At 38.4% G+C, this 22,465-nt stretch overlaps 1 protein-coding gene across 1 annotated transcript; it reads left to right on the forward strand.

Annotated features, from left to right (window-relative positions):
• Nucleotides 1–19,560: 19,560 nt before the first annotated feature.
• On the forward strand, nucleotides 19,561–22,341 carry LOC118245547 (protein EOLA1-like). Its single transcript, XM_035541841.2, has 3 exons — nucleotides 19,561–19,672; nucleotides 19,990–20,262; nucleotides 21,880–22,341. The coding sequence occupies exons 2-3, from the start codon at nucleotides 20,010–20,012 to the stop codon at nucleotides 22,092–22,094; spliced, it is 468 nt and encodes a 155-aa protein (XP_035397734.1). The 5' UTR covers nucleotides 19,561–19,672; nucleotides 19,990–20,009; the 3' UTR covers nucleotides 22,095–22,341.
• Nucleotides 22,342–22,465: the final 124 nt, after the last annotated feature.

Consider the following 22,465-nt stretch of genomic DNA (forward strand, 5'->3'; position numbering starts at 1 on the left):
GCTTGAAAGAATTTAAGTGCTTTTAAAAAGAACTAATAAAACCATTCTTACCACTTTGAAGTGAAACTGGAAGAGAAGGGAGTGCAGCATAAGCATATTATCCACTAAGTCTAGGTTGCTTTACTCACTGGGAGAGTACTAGTTTCCCTGACATAATTGAAGAAGAGTGCTTTATTATATGCATTTTTATGAATACGTAGTGCAAGCACCATCAAGTGCCTTGCACAGATCCCCACCAAAATATGAGCTGTTAATGCTCTGCAGGTTTTTCAAGGTAACATCACATCCATTCATCGTCCCTAAGACATCCTACTGGTCAGTTTCCGACATTCATAATTTACTGCCAGTCATTTACAGAGATCAAAGGTAGCTGCATTGTGCCAAAAGCACTGTATATGCACACTAACTAAAGTCTCTTACCAGAAATTGTACCTGGTATATAAATGATCTAGTAATAGTGCCTTATTAGTCACTTATAAGCAGTTCTCTACTTGTAATTCAGTAATTACTTTGGCTTATTAAGACAATACAAAATAGATTCTGTTTCTCTTTCAATTGAAAGATCTAAAATTCCTTCTAATTTTCATTTTAAAAATTTACCAAGTCATAATTTGAAAATTGCAGTGAAAGAGATGCCTTGAAATAATTTTATTAGAGTAAATTTTACAAGATAACCTGTCTTTATGTGGGAAATAGCTAACCTAAAGAGGGTGTGTGTGGGGGGTTGCTCGTTCCCAAAGGATGTAAAACAATATGTTCTTCATTCTTTGATGCTGTCACACGCACACACAAAAAAAAAAAAAAAAAAAGTGAAGAAAATGCCAGCAAGATCCTGCAATTAAACAAATACGAGCAGGTAAATCTCAGCAGTGACTTGCAGAAAACCACTGGTATTGCCTTGTTGCTGTAGTTACAGCTTCTAGCAAGGCCACAATTCATCAGCTGTAGGTCTTTCCAACAGAAATCTCAGCCGAGTCTAAAAAAATACTGTACCTTATTTTTATACAGTGCAATGAGAGCAATACCAGTCACATTTTCCTCTTTTCCTTAGAGATGCAGACAATGCTGAAAACATTGTTAGACCAGTCAGACCACACGTAGGTTCCCCAGCTGCCACCAATAAAAGCTGTGGCTAAATCCACTGATAGCAACTTGCTGATATGAGCAGCTCCAGATCTTCCACTGGGGGCCATATGTGCAGGATGCGTTAATACTCCAAAAACCCGTAGTCTGTTGAAGCAGCAAGTTTTGATTACTATTACAGCTGGATTTTTATGTGCTAATTAGTTTCACAAATTCAACGTTTGCACATTTCAACAGATTCCTACATAGGGCAAACAACCAAAATCACACTGACAGAGCAAGCACTTTTGGTTTTCTTGGCTTTCTACTGCTGGACTACTCACAGTGACTTTTATTAGTTTCAGAGCAACCTGTCGTCTTGGGACAGGCCATTTTTAAAATAATCTGACTAATAATTTTTAAAAACGTGCTATATTTTAATAACTTGATAAAGGATATCATGTTACAAGTGCTACACATAACTACAGTAGGCCGAATGGCCTCTGGCACCTCAGGGCTGCGGGCTGAGGTGGGCAGGGCAGGCCTGCCATGCCTAAGCAGGCCGCCCGCACTGAGGTACGTTGCGCTCGCCCTCCAGGTCCTGTGATGGGGCTTTCAGCTGGCACCCAGCCGTCTTCATTGCTCAGAACACAAGGGCATGTCTCACACAGGCCGGCATAGACAGGCTTTAGCTCCTCTGGACCACTTTGTCAGGTGGCTAGACATGAGGCAGAAGCACTATAGTTCCTATGGGAAGCCCTATAGCTTTGCTTGCTTGGAAACACCTTTCAGTAGCAACCTGCACTAAAAATGTTATATGACTAAGGCACTGGATTAGGAATAAGTAATACATGACCTTATTTTCCAAAGCCCTGTGCATTCATACTCATTTTGGGATAAAAGGCGGGTACAGATTATCAACATTTCTGATTAGAAGACATTTCTTGTCTTCCGATGCCTCTGCTTTCTGTCTGTACTTTAGGATAAGCCATCTCAGACAAATAGGAGTGTTGAAAATGCGTTCATTAATGCTTATGAGACAGTTTCATAATTAGGTGTTGGAAGATATCTAAGGACTGTGAAAGATATTGTTATCATTTTTTGGTTAGATCTAATTTCTATTATCTTCTCTCTGGTGGTTAGACACCAGGTTCCACCCCCAGAACAGTTCTGCTGAGCACTGCTATCTACTATTTCTGCTCAGTGTTTTAAATTAATCCACTTCAGTTCTGGTCTAGACTGCCACCATCAGCATTGCTACATATCCCATTAGGCAGCTACAGCAATGATTTATTATTTAATGACAGCAATGTGGCAGAAGTGCTTGCGTTATGTTTCTTAATATCTATTAAGAGTTCAATAAAACAATCTGCTGAAGGTCTTCTTGTTTCTCTGATGTACAAAGATATTTTCTACAGATAATACAGCAGATCGCACAGTAGTAAGTATGAATCTCAGTTGGAAACTTCTATGCTTTGTTTCAAATCTGTCAACATTTCTCATGTGTCTCCTAAGAAACTATTTACTGTTCTTTCCTGCACACAGACTAAATAGTTAGTACATTTTAAAAGACATAGAATGGAAAATAAAATGCAGATATTAGTAAAGTCAGATAAACATGTTAAGTTTTAATGCACCTCACTACATCTCCTTTCACTTTGCATAAAGAAGCATGCTAAGCTTAAGGACATAACTCCAGCGCAGATGCACAAACATTTGCCTATCAGTTTGCATTCTGTACACAGCTCAGATACCTGTAAATGGGCCTGGAAGGCCTCTACCCTCAGTACATAGGTTCATAGTTTGCAGGAGCATAGAACAGACAAATCAGGTACCAAAGCCATCTTACTGTAACCAGAAGCCACAGAACTAGCCACAAGGTAACACACATTTCTGTCATCTAGGCAGTAACTATAAGGAATTAAATTATCATCCAGCAGTAGGGAAACTCAGGATCACAAAAATTAGGACTTCACAGTAGTAAAACCTACACTACTGAATTCCTTGCCAGGATTAAAGCTGACTGTCAGCTTTGCTACATTCAAAACAAAATGCAAAACCTGCTTCTCCAGCATAACTTCTTCACAATAAATTATTCTTATAGAAAATCTTTATTCTGTTCCAAGTATTGTCCTGCCTTCTTAAAAGCCAGGGAAAAAAAAATGTAGAGATGCACATATAAATTTAAACTTGCATGCGTATATACACCTTCAAAACAGTCAGATCCTATCATAAAGAGTACAAGAAAGACAGTAGGAAAAAAAAGAAAAAAAAGCTTCAAATTCTACCTTTTCTGGGCCCAGCTATAATTTCCTTGCATCCCAGTCAGCCATATGAAAAGAACCCAGAAAAATCCACGGAATTTGAATTTTGCTTTGAATATTCATCAGATGCTTGTCACCATAGCAAGTCTGTGTTCTCACTTTAAAGGAATAATACCTTGAAAAGTACACCTTCAGAAGAAGGGAAGTTTCCAGATACAAGTGACTTTCAATATGGTGTTGCTACTTGCAGAGTCACTAGCTTTCTGTGCTTCAATTTCCCCATCTGCAAAATGAAACTGGTAAAAGATATTCTGCTCAGATAGCATTAGTGTTTGTGAATAATACTTAATTTAGAACTCAAAAATTAAGAATTCTAAACACAGCTTGACCTCTTTGACAAGGACTGCAATCATAAATAAGACAGAATTACTACATTTTACTTTTTAGCAATGAACAGTCAACTCAAACATATAATAGTTACCATTCAAGCTTTGTTTAGAAAATAAGGGTAACAATGCCTCTTCAGGTAGGGCAGCATCATTAAAGAATACCAGCAGCTTACTGGGGACACACCCAGTACACACAATACAAATGCAATTACATCAATTTAATTCACTACAGAAATCCTCAAGATTTGTGGTGAACTAACCATAATAATACTCTCCAGCTATTTTAACATAATTCTTAAAGCACTTCAGTAACGTGTTCCTCTTTGATGATCTACTCTGACTGCCCTACCCATTAGCACATACTTCTTCCAAGATGGGTACGCACTGGTCTGTATTTATATTTTATAAATTGAAGTGCACTGTGACAGCTGAAACTTGGTGGGAAATGAGAGTTTCTCCCTCTCACAGGCCAGATGCTGTTGATCCCCAGAATCTTGCTTGTGTTCCAGCTGTAAGCGAGATCAGACCCCAGTGGGAGCTGGCAGCAACTGCTTCCCACAGATGCCTCTTCTCAAGACGCTGCAGCCTCCAGCTATCAGATCTTGGCCCTTTGCCGGCCCTGCTCTGTGCCACTCACAAGGCGCCTGCTTACACATCATCGTTCGAACCTGTGTGGTGGGTTGTTAATCCCTGCTTTAGTGCTTCTCAGTGTCAATCGTATTTTAAACTTCATTTCCTCGTGACAAAGCAAATATGATTAAGAGTCTAAAGATAAGCACAAATCTCTGGTGCTCTCTTTTACTCTAGGATTTAGCGACCCAGATTGATCAAGCCATCACAGCTCTCACCCCCCGCCCCCCTTTTTCAATATAATACCTTTAAATTTGGTGAAGAACCATCCAGAATAAAACACTTCATTGTCTTCCTATTCCTCACCTGTCCCAGTATACACAATGTGTGTTTTCTTGAGGTACCTGTAGCTCTACCGGCAGCACACGACTGATTTCTGGGACATTCTGACAAATGGGAATTTTCACTTAAGAGACCATTGATAAAATACAAGCTCCCAACAGCTAAGCCACCTCTCGTTATTTGATTCCCACTTCTGGCAGTAACAGCCAGTTTGTCACGGAACAAACTATCGATGCCTTGACTTCTGCAACACCTGAAGTTCTGCCTAATCCAGAAATAGGCAGTACCTCGAACTGCAATATTCTTACCAACTGAAATCCTCATTTACAGCTTTAGTATTATTATTTTGCACTTCAACTTTGATTACATAAGGAGTAGCTCGGTGTACTACCCAGTCCATGAATTGATTAGCTTAATTAATACATTGATTCGGAGTATTCCTATCTATTTCACATGCACACACATAGCACTGCATGCAGAACACTTGCACATTTTATCTTCAACCTTGATGCTGACTATTTCAAAATTGCCTTAAGGGTGTAGATGTTACATTTCATTTTAAATAATAACTGAGTGTCCAAAGCTGGCAGCCAAATTCACAAATTCCAGCTTTAAGACCCGATTTGCTATAAGTAGAAAGTAAAAGGGTCTGCACAAAGTCTTTCTTTAACCATTTTATAGTCTGATTGTCTCCACTGACTTAAAAAGAAAAAGAAGTGGGGTGGGAGAGGCTGTATCATGTACAGCTGACAGAAGTACTAAAATCTACTTTCAGCAACGTGAAAGGGTGCCAGAGCATTGAAAGCATCTATCCTCACGGTATGATTACAAGGCATTCAGATAGTTCAGCAGCCACTGACACCAACTTGGAATACCTGAAGGTATTCTGAACCTGCAGAAAGCGATCTGTGACTCCACGAACGGAGGCCTAAATAATTTGGGTAATAAGAATTGCAAATATCTCTGGATTCAGTTTTAAAAACTATATTTTTAGAAGTTAGGTACTCAGCTCTAGCTTAATGACAGTATTCGTGAAGGAAATCCCTAGTGGGGCAGATACCAGAGAAAGTTTGGAAAAAGCTCTCAAGTACTTAAAATCTACCGCACTGTCTCTAAGAAATCTACTTAAAGAATCAGACATATCTAAAGAAATGGACCCAATTTTGTAGCCACAAAACCTGGTTGTCTATTGGCAATTCTAAGATATATCTCATTCATCATCCTAATTTTCCTAGTACATACAAGTAGAAGTCATCCAGACAAAACTAGAATGAATCCAGCAATTTATGTTTGTTTATTTATTTATTTATTTTATTTTTAAATTGTTTTTATTTATTTCCTAGACCTTCAGGAATGTGGTTAGTCCACAAACTGATGTGCAGAAGTGGTGAAAATGAGAATTATTACTGATCCAAAAGGACAGTATAACTTTGGTCCAGAATAAGACTTATCTCACACCAAGTATAAAAATCAGTCTTTTTTCCTAACTAGGAAAGATGGAAATTATTACAAAATGGAAATGAAATTTAATGTACTTCTTCCTTACACTTTGGAGTATTCACAGTGTCAAGCCAAGGGCTGTTATCATACTGCTTCTTATGTAGAGTATAATAAATGAGAAAGCTTGAGAATGATGACTTGGTAGGGCGAAAATATTTGAAAAGGGCTTAATCTTTTTTTATTTTACTTTTATTCTCCCCCTCCCCCCTCCCGTTTTTTGCCTTAATTTGCACTTACTTTCAGAGAGCATAGTATATCACAATCTTTAAAAAAAGCATTTACTATATTGTTGCACTGTATAGTGGATTCATGATGTGAAATACAAGTAAACACTTCACACTAAAGCTGACTCCAATGGCTTAGACGTACTGAGCACAGCATTTTAGTTTTACAGACTGATACAAATATAGATATACACTAGATGTGTTTTTAAAAGGTTCTGTTTGCAGCTTTCTTTTAATGGCTATCGGGTTTCTCATCCTTTACAATTTTCATTACCAACACTTCAGCTAACCAAGGCCTGTTATGTTGTGCCAAGTAGAGTTATCCAGATGAGTATGGAAGCAAAACAGCAGCCTTACAATGAGACTATAACAGAAGTTGCAATCATAAGGAATTAATAACTCTTTAAATTGCTGAGAATTATGGCTTCTAACTTAGCCTTGTTAAGACAGATATTTACAAAATACATAGGCAATTGTTACAATTTCCTAAGATACCTTTTTGAAAATATCAGGACTTATTCTTTATAAGTTGATGAAAATATTTCAAGATTCCTTCAAAACTGTCATAGCCATAAAGCAAAGTGGCACACAGACCGATCGCTGGACAGAATCTTCCATCTTCGGGTTACAGAACAAGTTTTGTTCAGGTTGCTAGCACCAAGTTTGACTCCATTAAAATTTGCAAAATGCACTTTACATACACATAACTCTTCTCGCTTGCTCTATTTCCTGTTGATGAATAATACATAGCAAAGGTAAGGTAAAGGCCTGCACTAGGAATGAAATAGCCGGGATTTCCTAGAACTGTATAAACAATTATCAAGATGGACGTCTCTATGACAATATTTTAAAAAGGTCACTTCAGCAAGGTTTCAATGGAAACAAACTGAAGAACAAATACTATTCTGAAGTCATGTTGACAACTTTGACGAATAGTGTTGTGCAGAACAGGTACAATCTAAAGCCAAATACGTCAATGGCATTAAAGAGGTGAAGAAATAGTGCATTTCAAGAGGCAAAGAGCAAAATAAATTTAGAAAGAATTTGTATTTAGAAATGTCACGTTGAGAGCTTGAAACAAATAAATGATAACTTAAAGCTGATAGTGTCCTTTTAAGAAGTACCATATCTTGTGGTAAGGTTAGATGATTCTTAGAATGCAATCCATAATTTTCAGTAAGAGCCTTATGCAAAAAAAGGCAATAAACCCTTGTTGAAGTCTCCTAAGATATATCCTTAAGATATATAGCAACTCTGACTTTGTCTAGATGATAACTCATCATATTGACTCTATTTCTAAATGTATTATCAAAAAAAAATTGTCTAAAAGGGTACAGAATTTTTATCATTACACTAAGTCTTGATTGTGGCAGTCTAGTCTCTTAGCAGAGTATCTTTGGGAAAAAAAGTCAAAAGACATCATTCTCACATTATAACAACAGAAACATCAACATTTTCAGAGAAGAACACAGTAGGCAATTAGATGTAGTGCAATGCTGTTTGAACAGGAACGTTGACGGACTCACTTTGCTCACTAACCAGGTCATATAAGGTATTATCAACCCCTTGAAAGCAAATTAGCTATATAAATGAAACAGAATCAAGCTCTGTAACCCTATTAATGTTTTTCTGAATTTATAACCGCACAAAGAAATCTACACAATTCTTGGCTCTTATTTTGAATGTTCTGAAAAAATGATGATGATTTCTGGCTAGTATTACTGGATAGCAGAAACTCTTAAAAACAAGTTGTGACATTGTGGTATCGAGTCAAGGGTCCAGACAATGCTTTATAATGAATCAATAGCAATCACAATAGAAAGCAGAAATTAAATAATTGTAATATTTGCCTCTTGACAATGTCAAAAAGATAGCTATGGAAAATGAAAATTTTGCATCCAAAAAGAATCAATATAAGGTTAAAAAAACTGAAGCATAACTCAGCATCTCTACTTAGTTAATACTTTTGAAGAGACTTCCTGTGTAACCTTGGTTAGATGATTTTATCTTTTGCCATTTCTTTTCTCTATGTCAGTTTTGCACAGAAACTGCCTTCTTGGAATGTGTCAGAAGTTTTCTTAAACTGGTTAGGAACATTAAGCCACATCTCCAACTGAAATTAATAGGAGTTTTCTTAGAATATGTTTACAAAAACAAGAGTACATAAGCCCAAATTTTTCTGTGTTTCAGACAAATGGACAGCCAAACTGGTGTGACTACCTGGCTCGCATCCAACCAGTTCAGAGATCAGACCAAAGCGATGCATTTCTAGCCACTCACATAGTTCTGAAAATCTCTGTATGCACTGCTGTTACAGAGGGCTCTGCTATTAGTTCTGATTTCCAGGTACCTCTGTAAGAAAAAATACTCACATGTATAAATATAAATAAATATCCTTTGTTCTATCTCACTTATGTCACAGTTTTATAAGTATTTTCCAAAATGATAGGTTTTATAATTAAATTTTATTCTCACTGAAACTAGGGTCTGTATACTATGATGAAAACATATGATAAAGTCATCTTGATGGATCACATGACAGTAATCTGAATCTCAAGTGTATGAACAGAAGCAACACAGGAAGTCTAGGATGAGGATAATGGAGTTGAACAGGTACAAAAAAAGTGTTTTACTGAAGTTAAAAATAAGGAAAAAATAAGCAAACCTAATATTTCTAAAACCTAAGCAAACTAAACTAAGAAAACAAATATTTCTAAAGTAAGCAAACCTAATAAATCTAATATTTTTTTCTTGAAGCTTATTCGTCAAATGTTGGCCTTTCAAACACTACACAGGAATGACGGAATGACTAGGATTTTTTTATTATTTTTTTTTTAAGGTTGGGAAAGGACCTTCCACAAGCTACCACCACTGACACTTGGAAGTTTCTAAAACCTGCAAGGAATTTATGACCTTGTCCCATGACCTAAGACTTCTGCAATTACTTGATCTTGTAGTCATTGCATCCGTAGTAGTTATCACTAGCTTCCTTGGTCACTTGGCAATTCAGCATGCGTGTGTCCATCCCTGTGGGCATGAGGGGTGCTTTTGTCAAAGGAGAATTAGCACACCGGTGTTACTTTCAAATAGGCTTTCAGGCAAATGACTACCAAGTTCCCAGTAGGTTATCACAACTGAAATGGCTACTTGCTATCCCTGTACTTAAACACACTCAAAATCCAAATATTTGTGACTTGGCGCTCAGGAGGAACACCTTCTACAGAATCACTGAGAAGTGAGACGCACTGGAAGTATCAGGTTCTTCCCAAGCCTTTGGGCAGATGGGATCTGAAAGTAAGCAAACAACTGATTCTCAAAGCTCTTGTGATTAGGAGAGGTTCTGGGCAAAGCTTAAAACGTGAAAGTAAAGGCAAAATATAAAAAAATACAATAAAATGGAAATGACGAAACAAGATAAATATATATAAAGTAGCTGCTACCATTTAAAATGGGAGAGACTCTCCAATAAACCAAAACACAACAGTGGAAAAAGGAAAAAGAAGTGACAGAAAAAAAGCACTTATGGGTGCTTAAATATATCATTACCTCTCTCCTACACAAACAACCATTTCACTTGAGCCTGCCCTGCAAGTCTTGGTAATACTTACTCCCAAAATATGGATAAGTAGAGCAGCAAAGCCAGTGAGAAGCAGAATAGGTCACATGCTATAAGGGGACTGTAACAATGCTTCAATTATCAATAATTTATGTGAGCATTCAGTTTTTAACATTTCATGAGGATTCATTGTCATATCATCCAACATGGATGGGAGATGCAAGGCAGGAAGATAAAAGCAAAAAGAAGTCGTGGGGGGGGGGGAAAGAGACAGAAAACAACAATCCTTTTTATGGCCCCATGCTTATTTAGATGCTGAAGAGTAAAACTGAAATTGGTTGGCTTTGTTGATCACTTAGCTGAACTTGTAACTAAGAGAGAGACCACTTTAGGAAGACAGTCCTGTGAAATTTCTGGAAACTACTGCTTGAGTTATACACATTCCAGATTATACAAACCACTATTTTCATATATCACATAGCCACTTTAAAATGATACCATTCCAGCTTACATTTTTTTTTAAATGTGTGTACATTTTTATTTTATCTTTTTTTTATATATATATACACATAAATAAGCAGATACACTGACATGTACATCCTTGTTAAAAAGGACAGCACAAGCACGTATACATACTGTGCCTAAGTACAAGCCTGGCTGTTTTGTTCTGAATGAAATTGGACTCTGCATGTAACTGTGCACACTGCCAAGTACAGCAGGGTATCACAGGCAGCTCTGTGTTCCCTTGCCTCAGGAGGATCGATTCTTTCTTATGTTTCTCCAGGCAATTTCCTTGCACACAGCCTGTTCTTTCAAGAGTGTTTGAGAACTTGAGCAGGGGCACTTCTGATACTGCAGAAGAGAGTGGTACCTAAGATTCATTAAGGATGGCTGCACAGCTTGTGAAGGCCACAAACACGTTATCTCATTTTTATCTCATTTATTGTGAGGTAGAAGAACCAAGCAGTATCTACTAGTTCAGAATTCATACAAACTAGCATGCCAAATAAATATGCCATCATGGATTAATCATTTTTTCCCCTTACAATAATCACTCTCTCACAGATACTGTACCCTGTGCCTACCACAGAATGGCAGGCTACTGAATGCTGGTGGGCTGCTACAACATAAACTTTGAAATTCTACGTTGGCATTTTAAAATCATTGTTTATTCAATGATCTGAAAGCTCTTTACCAAGTACGACTACTTTAATGACCTCTTCTTACCTCCACAGTACAGAAAGGTAAATGTTATGTTCGGTGTCAATTTCCTTCATTGAATTCTTTAGTAACACCATACACAGATCAGTACTCACAGAACAGTAAAAAAGCTACTGCTGTTGATATTCCAGGATGATACCTGGAAATTCATTTTTTTCATTTTGTTCATTTCATTTTTTTCTTTTTGTTCATTTCTATCTGCATACTTCTATAATGTATCTATTTTGGACATCCTGTTTGAGAAACCTGAGATAACTATGTTCATTAAGAAAATGAAAACTTTCAACTTTTTACAGAATAATAATAAAGCTTAAATTATATGGATTAATGTTTCTGGTTTCTTCCCAGTGTACTCTATTAATAGGTCATTTGTATTGTGTCATACGATATATTTATTTCTACTAATTTTTTCCTTTCTGGCATTAAACAGCGTTAAATAAAAAAAAAATAATTGAAAGAAAAGGATCAGGACATAGAAGATCATGTTCATGATGTATATTCTTGTCACTGACATGAATTAGTGCTGCTGCTCATAAGCTGATTTAAGAAATTTTGATTTTCAGAAAAAAAAAAAAAGCACAGAAAGGACTCACTTTAATAACAAGCTGGAGAGTACTTAGTAACTTTCCTTGCAAGTAAGTTTGTTAAAACATACAGCTACACTAATATGTCGTACAACTAAAAAAGAATAGCAATGAATCAATAATTTCTTGTTCTTATAACTTGGATAAAAATTGTGTGTTGCAGAATTACAGTTTGGAGTGGGTAGGTATGCACATTAAACACACCAATACTTAGCAGCTATTTGTTTATTCTTTTGTTCCTGAAACTTCATAGGAAATTACTACCTGTCTTCGGTAACTGGTAATTACAAGAAAAAAAAAAACTGAAGAAAAAAAAGTAAATTTTACATTACTGAAATGGAAGTAGGCATTTAACAAAACAAATAGAACAGATACAGCTTACAAGTTACTAAGGAAGTTCGGTTTATTTAAGCAGAAAAATATCGTGTCATAGAGATGACGATGAATGTTTCAGACAGCTTGTAATTTATGTTACAACCATTTTAAACAGCAAGAGTATGTAATAGGTGATGGTCAGGTAAATACTGGGACTGTGAAGCCACTACAAAGTCTTTCACAGCAACACGAAGCCATAGCTCCTGAGGTTAAAAACCATTGCAGCTTTAGATTTTAAGTACTGGGTGAAGAAACACTTTACTTGTGGAAATCTAAAGCCGCAAAACCTTGGTACGCTGCATTTGCCCCGTGCCATTTTCACAGGCACTAACAGCATGTTAGGCTCTACTGTCTTCAACTCTGCCAAAATCGATATATCAGACTTCAAGTAGGTTTAAATATTTATATCTAGATCTGCTATTTTCAGCCTCTGTACAGATTTAACTACATTTAGTTTTTACTCTGGTAGTTTCTGTGCATACTCGAAACTCAAGTATGCCAGCTGTTTAGATGCTGCAGCGGATTATTATTATTTATTTAGTTCTATAGATCCGTTCCTCATGCATGCAAATGCCTAACAAGAAAGTAGAGCAAAGCCACCTTCCAGAGGGGGTAACACCTCCTTTTGATGAGGCTCGTAGTGAGAGACTTGCCAGCTCCACGTTCCAGATAGCGCTCTGTGACTGACTCATTCCACAAACTTCTGTTGGCGTTCTCAGCAGCGAGCTCATACATTAAAAATGTTCAGATTTTCACAGGCAAAACTTACGTAGCCACATTTTTAAATTTTGGCCTTCCTTCTATCTGATGTTCGCAAAAGGAATCAAAATATTTAAGGGAACTACACTGTAAAGTGTCAGTTGTTATATAAATATAAAAATACAGAATTTAGGAAAAAAACAAGCCAGCAAGACTGAAATTTTGATTTTACACACTAATTTCCTACTAGAAAGATCTCCTTCCAATGTGATTTGACCACATAAATGCCACCTTTCATATTAAACCCCTATTTACTGACATATAGAGGTTATTGATACAACACTGATAAGGGAAATGCACAGTTTAATCAAAGTTTAAATTTAAGTATAGACACGAACTTCTTCCTACAAAATATCAAACTTTTGATAAATGCTTAAGCTGAAAAAAATGAACTCAAAAGAAACAGAATTTTAAGAAATAACAGGATAATATAACAAAATGGAAAAAAAAAGGAATAAAAGAAAGCAAGCAGAGATACTGAACTTACAATTGCTGTGGCACTTGAGTTGACTTTTTACAGAACCCCTGTGAACCCATGCCCTATCACGGGCACTACAGGCACCAGGAACCTGGGCACCCTCAAGTTAGGATCAAAGCTTGAATTCTCTATCCGAAAAGGACACCTTGACCAGCCTGGTCCAGAGTCTTATTTTTTGTCACACAGCCCTAACTTCCTCCTTCTTTACAAGTGAGTGTATTCCTTGCATCCTGTTACTTCTGTCATTAATATCCAACCATCACCTAGGCAAAAACATTGGCAGCACATTGGGAATGACATTATACAATCATATATTAAATACAGAATATTTGTACCAGACCAGTCAATCTAAAAGACTATCCCCTGCTTTTAGGGCTTTCTCCAAATCTGTGAACTGGAACCGCAACAAGAATTCAGAAAGAAATGTTGGCCCCTAGCAATGCATTTCTGATCAACACAGCGCTGATCGTAGCATGACACAATTTAGCTGCAGAAGGATATTGTCTTTCCAGATATGAATTTCAACTCACAAGATCAACGGTTTATTAAAAGCGAAGGAAGTAGCTTGGCAAGATTTTGCTTTACTAAGCAATCATACAAATCAGATCTGTTTGAGAAAACAGATTAGATGAGCAGTAAAGTAATGTATTGATAGAAAAGGAATGAGAATTTGCTGTTAAACAAGAATTCTCTCTCTGACAAAAACAGCCTAGGCACAACAGACATCCAACATGCCATCACTGTCGTGCGGTTGGACTGTCACTTTTTCTGAAGTGTAACAAGGCAATGAGGGCCTGTTAAAAATGCCAAAAGCATCTGTGTGTGAATAGACTTTAAGCTACATTTTGCTTATTGGACATAGTCAGTTTGGTGCTGTCAGATACAGTGGATACAGGTTGCATCTATATCGGTGTTTTAGTTCAGGTTAGGATCTTTTGAAGCAAATAATTGTAGGATGTGGAACAGCCCCCATGGGATCAGATCAGAGGCAGTGTGACCCCCTGAAATACTTACCCTGTGCACACCAGCGTCACAGCGCCAGCTCTACACCTTGGTAGTTTGTGATGTAGGCAGGCACGACAAATCAGTCTAACAGATGAAGATAAACAGGAAGAAGATATATGGAAAAAGAGCATTTTAGAGTTTTGCTAACATCGATTCTGCAACTGGTAGCAAATAGAGGACAGCTGCAACCGTGTAGATATTAAAATCAAGAACAATTCTTTCGTGAAGAATTACAGACTTAGAACCATTCCTATTCATAATCATTTCTTTCTTTGCCACTTACTGTCAATTCTAAGTCATATTTTAACATGGCAGAAATAAACTGCCTGCATGATGATTGTTCTTTTATGTCCAGTTAGACTGTGGAAGTCTGCAAGACAAGCATTCTAGGACACAGATCTGATCTCTGTTAACCACATTAACTCCAAAAATATGGGTTCTGTTTATTTTAAAATCATTAAAAAACCAACAACAACAAAAAAAAGAGAATCATGCTCCAAACAGAAGACCACAAAAGTCTTCATAATATCAACTTTTGAGACACTATTACATCCAGAGACAATAATAATTCCATCACCCTTTGCATTATGCAAAAATTCTCAAACAACCTGGACAGCAGGTAGATATCACATTGCCTTTCAATTTCAGCTCTATCATCAACATATCACTAGCTGCAAAACCACAAATATCTTTTATCCCAAATATCTGCTGTTATTTTAGTGTCATATCTCAGAAGACAGAATGCTTCTTCCACCAGAGGTAAACCCTCACATGTGCTGTTTGGGAACCATGAAAGCAGAGCAGCTGCTGCAGACAAACACCATCTCCAGTGCCAGCACATCAGAAATATCATGCCAATTTTTGGTCCAGTAGTGGCTGAAACACTGGCTCCAGAACAGCTCACTGCAACATACACGTTCCTGCCTTATGAAGTCTAAACATGGACATCAGTTACTTACTAAAGTATCTCATACTCATATCCAGTTATGAATGTCTGTAACAAAGCTGTGGGCTAGGATTAGCCTTTTTTTTTCCCCCTCTCATCATTAAATTTCTATTGCCATCTAATCCAAAGAAGAACGGGTATGCTTTCTTCAGATTGAGTATGAACACAAGCCATGTAGCTAATGACACAGCGCATTCCTCCTAGAAAAGTTGGTTGTGCGCCTTTTCAGAGCATCAGATTAAATTCTTTATGCTTAATCTCAGTGCATTTGAGAAGCAGACCTTTCACATACCCCACAGGTATTTATACTTAACAGCTAGAGAAACAATGTGAGAGATGCAAACTTGCAACACTGGCAGCATAGCAGGACCAGGACTGGAGCCCTGGTAGGATCTCAATGAAGCATGTAGTAACATGAAGATCTTACACAGACAACAGTAGTTCTTTGTTACCCAAGCGAGCACAAGAATGCCACAGTCTATGGACACAAAGTGTCAGTGTCCTCCCTCCCTTTAATGCAAAGGAATAAAATTATCTAAACAAGATACTTCCAAGTTAATTTTGCAAGTAATGAGTAGTTCATACTACTAAAATCATTTGTTGACCATGTTCTAATCACTAGCATTTGTGATCTAGCAGGACAAGAATGCTGTCTGTGGAGAAATGCTACAAGCGTTTAAAGGAAGGGCAACCAAGTAGTGTTTGAAAATGTGTTTGCATCACTCAGCAGACACATCTTCAGTCACAAGTGGCTTGTTCTGAAGTCTACGTGAGCTGTTCTGTGGGTCGTGGTGCCACCTAGGGGAAAGCTGGAGAAGACCAAGAAGCATGGGCAGAGTAGACAGCAGCATTAAGTTAACAAAGCTCTTAAAATTTGGTCCTGCTCAACTAACTATATGAAGTATGCATGTTAAACAAAACCTATACGTCACCAAGAAAAAAGAAAGTACTCCTGCATTTCTATTACCAGATCAAAAATTCTTCAATCACATAAAACAAAGTGCTTGTGGGGAAAAATATTTTGACCAATTAACTCTGAGCCAAAAGGCTTTATGCAGACAAAACACTTGACACCCAGCAGCCTACATTAATAGCGCATCATCAGCATATGCTGCACATTACGTGCTAATGCTAATTTGTGAAAATTGTCACCCCATGCCATATGTGATCAGGATCAAACATGTTCTGCTAGAAGATCCTGTGATGTATATCTCCAGTATTAATACTAGAACCAGTGCCCAAAAGACCTTTATGTCACTATAGCTCTGAACACCACACAATCTTGATATAACAGACCTTAAGCAGATTCTTAATTCTGCAGTTGAAAGAGCAAAATGGTAGGTGGAGCGTGCAGAATGTTGGAAATGAATCTAAAACTACTGCTCCAAGTACTGTGGCTTTGCTGTCAGGAAGAAGGTAAGAGATTCATGCCCCAGTCTCCCCTCCATGCACGTTTTTTCACCCAACTTTTAGGGACATTTGTAAGCAGGATCAGTGAAACAAACGATCAATGTTAAAAATATCCTTTGTGGGTAAAAAAAAACCAACATATATATATATATATATATTTAAAACATGTGGAATCAAGTCCTTTTGCCATAGTTTCATATATACTTTGAGCTAGCAGGAAATGACAGTGAGAATGAAAGCCAGAGTAAAATTAAGGGAAGAGGGGTAAATGTAGAAGGCTGGTAGAACTCCTTCAGATGGAATTGCTACCAAAAGAATACCAAATCACACTTCGCATTGATGTCCTAAAAGGCAGAAAATAGTAATAGATGTTCATATGTCAGCGTGTCCTACCTTCTTGTGAATGACTATTATTAAATAGTGACCACGCAGTACAAATAATTGTACTGCACTGTATTGTATTTCATGGTTTATCAACACCTGAAATTTCAGTTCTGTACTCCAATAGCCTGGAACACACTGCACTGCATCTTTACAGTTCATTTCAGAAGTGGGTAACTGATCGCCAAGTATCTTGACCTGATTTTGACCTAAGATATCCCAGCACATATTGCTGTGTACTGAATCATGTAAAATCAGCTACTAAGCAAATTTGACAGGAAGCGCAGCAATGCTTGCCTATCTAGATGAGATCAGACCTGAGTCCTTATAAATGATGTACTAGACATTGTTTTAGCTCCACAGAAAGCAGTAACACTCTGCAAAGAGAATTTTGCAGTTTTTATTCTACCATAAAATTAAAATAAGGGATACCCTAAGGAAAGCAAATTTAGAGACACATGAATGAAGTATACTTTACAGAAATGTAGAACCAAACTCGTAGAATTTCCTGTTGTTGAGTTTATCATATCAAATACTATGCCAAAATTAGATAATTCAGGATTGGTGTTAGCACATGAAAAAGCCACATTAGACAAAATTATGTGAATAAACTAGATAAACTCAGAAACCAAGTATGTCATGGAAAAATACCAAAATTAAATACAAGAAAAAGCACGAAAGCTCATTACATACTTGCAACTCTAAACAGATTCAACAAGTTCCTCAACTAACCATGCACATCTAGTGAGATGGAAATAGCTCAAAGCTAAAAGACATTTAAAATAATAACCCTGTAAAAACTACAATGACCTTAAATTCATGTCATCTATTACTTTCTTTTGTCATTATAGCATTAGATAAAAGACGAGAATGACTCCATCTGGAGCATTTTGAACATGGTGTTAGAAATATCCAGAAAAAAAAAAAAAAGGATTACAAGAACAGTAGAAACTTCATAAAATGGTAATAAGAAAAATGAGGTCTCAACAGTTAAACTCTATCAGCCATAAAACAGTTCAGAATACAAAGCAATCACCGAAGGTCTATTTGAACTGTTCACCAAAACCAGCCATCATAAAAACTACCTGATGGGCTTATAATCAGAAGAGAACCATCTAACCATGCTTTCCAGTGCACTTAAAGAATAATACAGCAACAGGAAAAACTTTACTGGAAATGTCTGTTATTCATATAGTGACAGACATGGACAAAAACATCCTTTTAATCTTACTTTTTGCTGTATGAAGTTCCTCTGCCTTTCTTAAGTAAAGGAACAGCCCATCTTGCTTTCAGTGGAATTCTAGCAGATTTCTCTTCTCTTCCTTTGAGGTCCTGCAATTCATAAAATTATTTTGAGATTTCTCACTGTTTAAGATATACTTTAATAAAGCTCTGAAAGTCACTGAAATAAGAATTCAACATCAGGATGTGAGCTTGGTGATAATTCTCTTTCCCCTTTGTAAATCTTACCAATTTTCCCCCTTCCATCTCTCCCAGATTTCCTGCTTTGTTCTCCTGCTTTTTACTTCTACTCCAAATTCACTCCCTTTTGCGAATATTCTCTCCTCTCTTCTTTCTTTTTCAAAGATGCTACGTGCATGGAAGAACTCCCCAAATACTTCTCATATTTATAACCCTGAAATGCTGGATACAGCTCCAGCTACATACAGATACAAGTTCATTTTGTATATTCTGTATGTGCAGAAATTCAGACTGGCTCTCAACTGATTAATTTGCTGCACTTTTCACAGCCCGTCTGCATTCAGCATTAGCAGGTGTCTTATGAAGGTCACTTTATTTGTCTCTGACAGAAATTAACTGTTAAAACAGATGCGTATGCAGGTGTAAAATATAGGTTCATTAACTCAGTCAAACTGAACACTTATGGTGGGGGCATACACCTGTTTCAAGCCCCTTCTCTTCCACGTTAAGCCTTTCCTGTACAATCACCGATTTTTCTTGCGTTCACCAGGCCTTCACGTATTACAGCTCCCTAGTCCAAGGGATGGCCTACCTGGGATCCCAGAGAAACTAGCAAAGATAAAACTTTTATTATTAAACAATAACTGCAGTTCAAACTGGAAACACTAAAACACTGATGCAAAACATCCATTTTTAACCGGCAACAGCGTGCAAAAAAGATTGGGCAGAACAAGCGGGGCTGAATGAAAACATTCGGGGGAAATTTGTCAAAATCGAGCTAAGGTAAGCAGGGAGGAGAGAGACCAACAAGTTTTGTTAATTCCTGAGGTGCCGGGGTCGCCAGCTCCCTTCTCCCCTGAGCAGCCACCTCAACAGGGAGCCAGGCTCCTCGGACTCCTTCTCCCCTCAGCGGGCTCGAACCGTTACCCCCACTTCCCCGAGGGGAGCCGGCTGGGAGAAAGCCGCTCTTTGTGTGGAATTCAGGAAAATAATTTGAAAAAAAGAAAGGAACGCACGCTTAAGCATGTGGCGGCCAGGTCAACCCCAGCCAGCCGCCGGGCGGGGCTCAGCGCAGATCCCCCCGCAGCACCGCCCACAGGCGGCAGGGCCGAGCCGAGCCGAGCCGAGCCGCCCGCCTCCTGCCGCGGCCCCGCCAGGCAGCTTCCCGCCGGCCCCGGGGACAGGTAGGAGGAGGAGGGCGAGGAGGCCTCGGCGCCTCCATGGCCGTGAGGCGGCAGCGCGGAGGGCCGCGGCCCTGCGGGAGGCCCCCGGCCGAGCCCGGCTCCGCCGCGGCGGGTGGAAGCCGCCAGGCCCCGGCAGCGGGGCGGGCAGGGCCGCGGCTCCGCTCCCCGCCGGCCGCCGCCGCCTCCCCTCGTTGCCCCGGGCAGGGCTCCCGGCGCCGCGGGTCCCCCCTGGCGGCTGGCCCTGGAGCTCGGTTGGGGGCGGCCGTGGGTTTCCGAAGGCTGACAGCGGGGCGCTTGTGTTTGCTCGGAACCAACAGGTGCTGATGTCCGGGGAAGGATGAAGCTCGGTTGCCTTTCGTTCCGGCAGCCCTACGCAGGGTTGGTTTTAAACCAAGTCAAAACGATCGAGACTCGCTGGCGGCCCGTGCTCGCCCGCTACCAGAACCGCACCATCGCCGTCCACATAGCCCTCAAGGACTGGGAGGATGAAACGTGGCGAGCTATTCTTCTGAGTAGGCTTGGTATGACGGCAGGGCAAGTGCAAGACTTGTTGGATGAAGGGGAGAAGTTTGGCAGGGGAGTTATTGCAGGTAAGCAACCCTGGATTATATTTTCCAAGCAAACATTTCATCTGTTAGCGTATTTGCTTCAGTCACACGCCTGCTGTTCATGGCTATGCTCATTATAACATTGCTTTAACACTTGCTTTGAGGTAGCGCTGACTGAGTTGTGGCCAGGGTCTACCTCAAGTGCCCATTGCTGTAAGCTCAGCTCCTTGAGGGACATTGCAAATTAAATGTGTCCTTTTCCAGTGTGCTGGAAACGGGTGTCCTGAAGTATCTCTGACCTTTGGGATAAGGAGTTTCAGTCAGGCCTCTTTTAGGGCCTTGAGTTCTTAAAATTATCTTTGACCTCTAGAACCTCCTCCTTGGAGTCTGCTACAAAATAGGAAAACTGAAAGAGAAAAAAATATCTGCCTGCTTAATTGCTTGCTGTTACCTCAGGCTGTGGAAATTGCATCAAGAGAAAAACAGGAATATGTTTCACACAGCCCAGAATACTGTAGGAGAAGACCCTTATTCTTTCTAGAATAGATTCAGACCTCTACAAAAAACTAGGAAATAAAATAAATTTGTGCCAATTCATACAGTAAGATAGTATGAAAAAGGTTGGATAGTATCTTGTTTAATGATAATAAATGTCAGTTCCACATTTTTTTCATTTTTGAGCTTATGAACTCTTACTGAAACAACTTTACTGTACTCATAGTCAAATGGAGTTATGACATTGTACTGCCTTGCATGTCAGATTATTACATAAATTCTATTTCAGTTCTACAAATGCTCCAACAGTCTTGTTATTTGGGCAGTAAAGAATTTTATTTCTGTAACAAAGTTAGGATAGAGTGATGCTTTTTGTATTTCAGCACAATATAATAATGTTGTTGCACTGAATACTTGCGAAGTTTGTATCAGGTGCTCATTTTGCACTTTTCTTTGTAGGTGTCAATTCTTTTCTCATGCCATCTATCTTGCATTCTTATTTGAATATTTTTAGCTATTCCTGCAAAGTAAATTATGGCTATTACATGTTCCGGAAAATTGTTCCAGTTCTACAGTTCTGAAAATCGTTAGGTATTAAGTAACATGTGGATTTGTAGCCTTCATATAAATTGCATACTAAACCGTGGAGTGGGTATAAGAGCTTCTTTGATCTTTATTTTAAAATTTTTAATCATTAAACAGCACAGAAATTCCCTTTTGTGACTTTCATTGAGGTAAGTAAATTTTATGAGAGTAAAACAGGTTCCAGAGAGTGAGAATTTCCACATGGTTTAATGATTTTAAGATGTTGATAGAGTCCTGATATGAGCAGACAATTTTACTTTAATGAAGCTACTTCAAGCCAAATGTAGCTCAGGAGTTTTTGGTAGCATCTCTGTCTCATTAGATGCAGGCTTCTTTTAACAGAATCATCTATTGCTGTGTTATTACCGCATGCTTCAACTGTTCTTGAAGCAGCCTATCTTCAGTCATACAGGCTGTCTTCTGCAGTGATCAACACTTGCTTAAAGTGTGCATGCTTCGTACTATGTCCTTCTGGTAATGTACACTAGCTGCTTTGTATGTCCTCTGGGAGGTTTACTCGTGGAAAACTTTTTTCTAGGAATTCAATCACCAACTAATTGTTCTCCTTTTATAATACAGGATTAGTTGACATTGGAGAGACATCACTATATCCAGAAAATTTACCTCCTGAAAAGGTGTTGGAGCTGGAAAACAAAGCTGTCCTTAGTAATCTAGAGCAGAAGTATTTGACTGTTGTTTCAAATCCAAGATGGCTCCTGGAACCAATTCCTGCCAGAGGGTTTAGAGGTGTGTGGCAGGTGAACATCCCTGATGAACTGATCCCCTCAGAATGATAGGAGTTGCCCCACACTGTATTTTTTTCCTGCCTAAATGCAAACTGGTTATTCACAAGTCACCATCCTGAATACCAGTGAACTACTTAGTATTCCTTCCAGTATGAATTGTTTGAAGTAGCAAGAATTGCTATTTTGAAGCAAGATAATCAAGATCTCATTTTTATGATCATTATTGGAAATTACTGATGTTTTAGTAGATTAAATATACATACAACTGTAAATAAATGAGAATTTTCTAACATTGGTTGAGGTATTGTGTGTCGATTTAAATTGTGATCAAATACAAGCATAATGTTATATGAGGCATTATGAAGAAATACTTGAAAGACTCTTCAGAAAAATGGTGCTTGAGAGCAGACTTCTATCAT

The sequence above is a fragment of the Cygnus atratus genome, chromosome 13, assembly GCF_013377495.2.
Source record: "Cygnus atratus isolate AKBS03 ecotype Queensland, Australia chromosome 13, CAtr_DNAZoo_HiC_assembly, whole genome shotgun sequence".
In the NCBI taxonomy this organism is placed as follows: domain Eukaryota; kingdom Metazoa; phylum Chordata; class Aves; order Anseriformes; family Anatidae; genus Cygnus; species Cygnus atratus.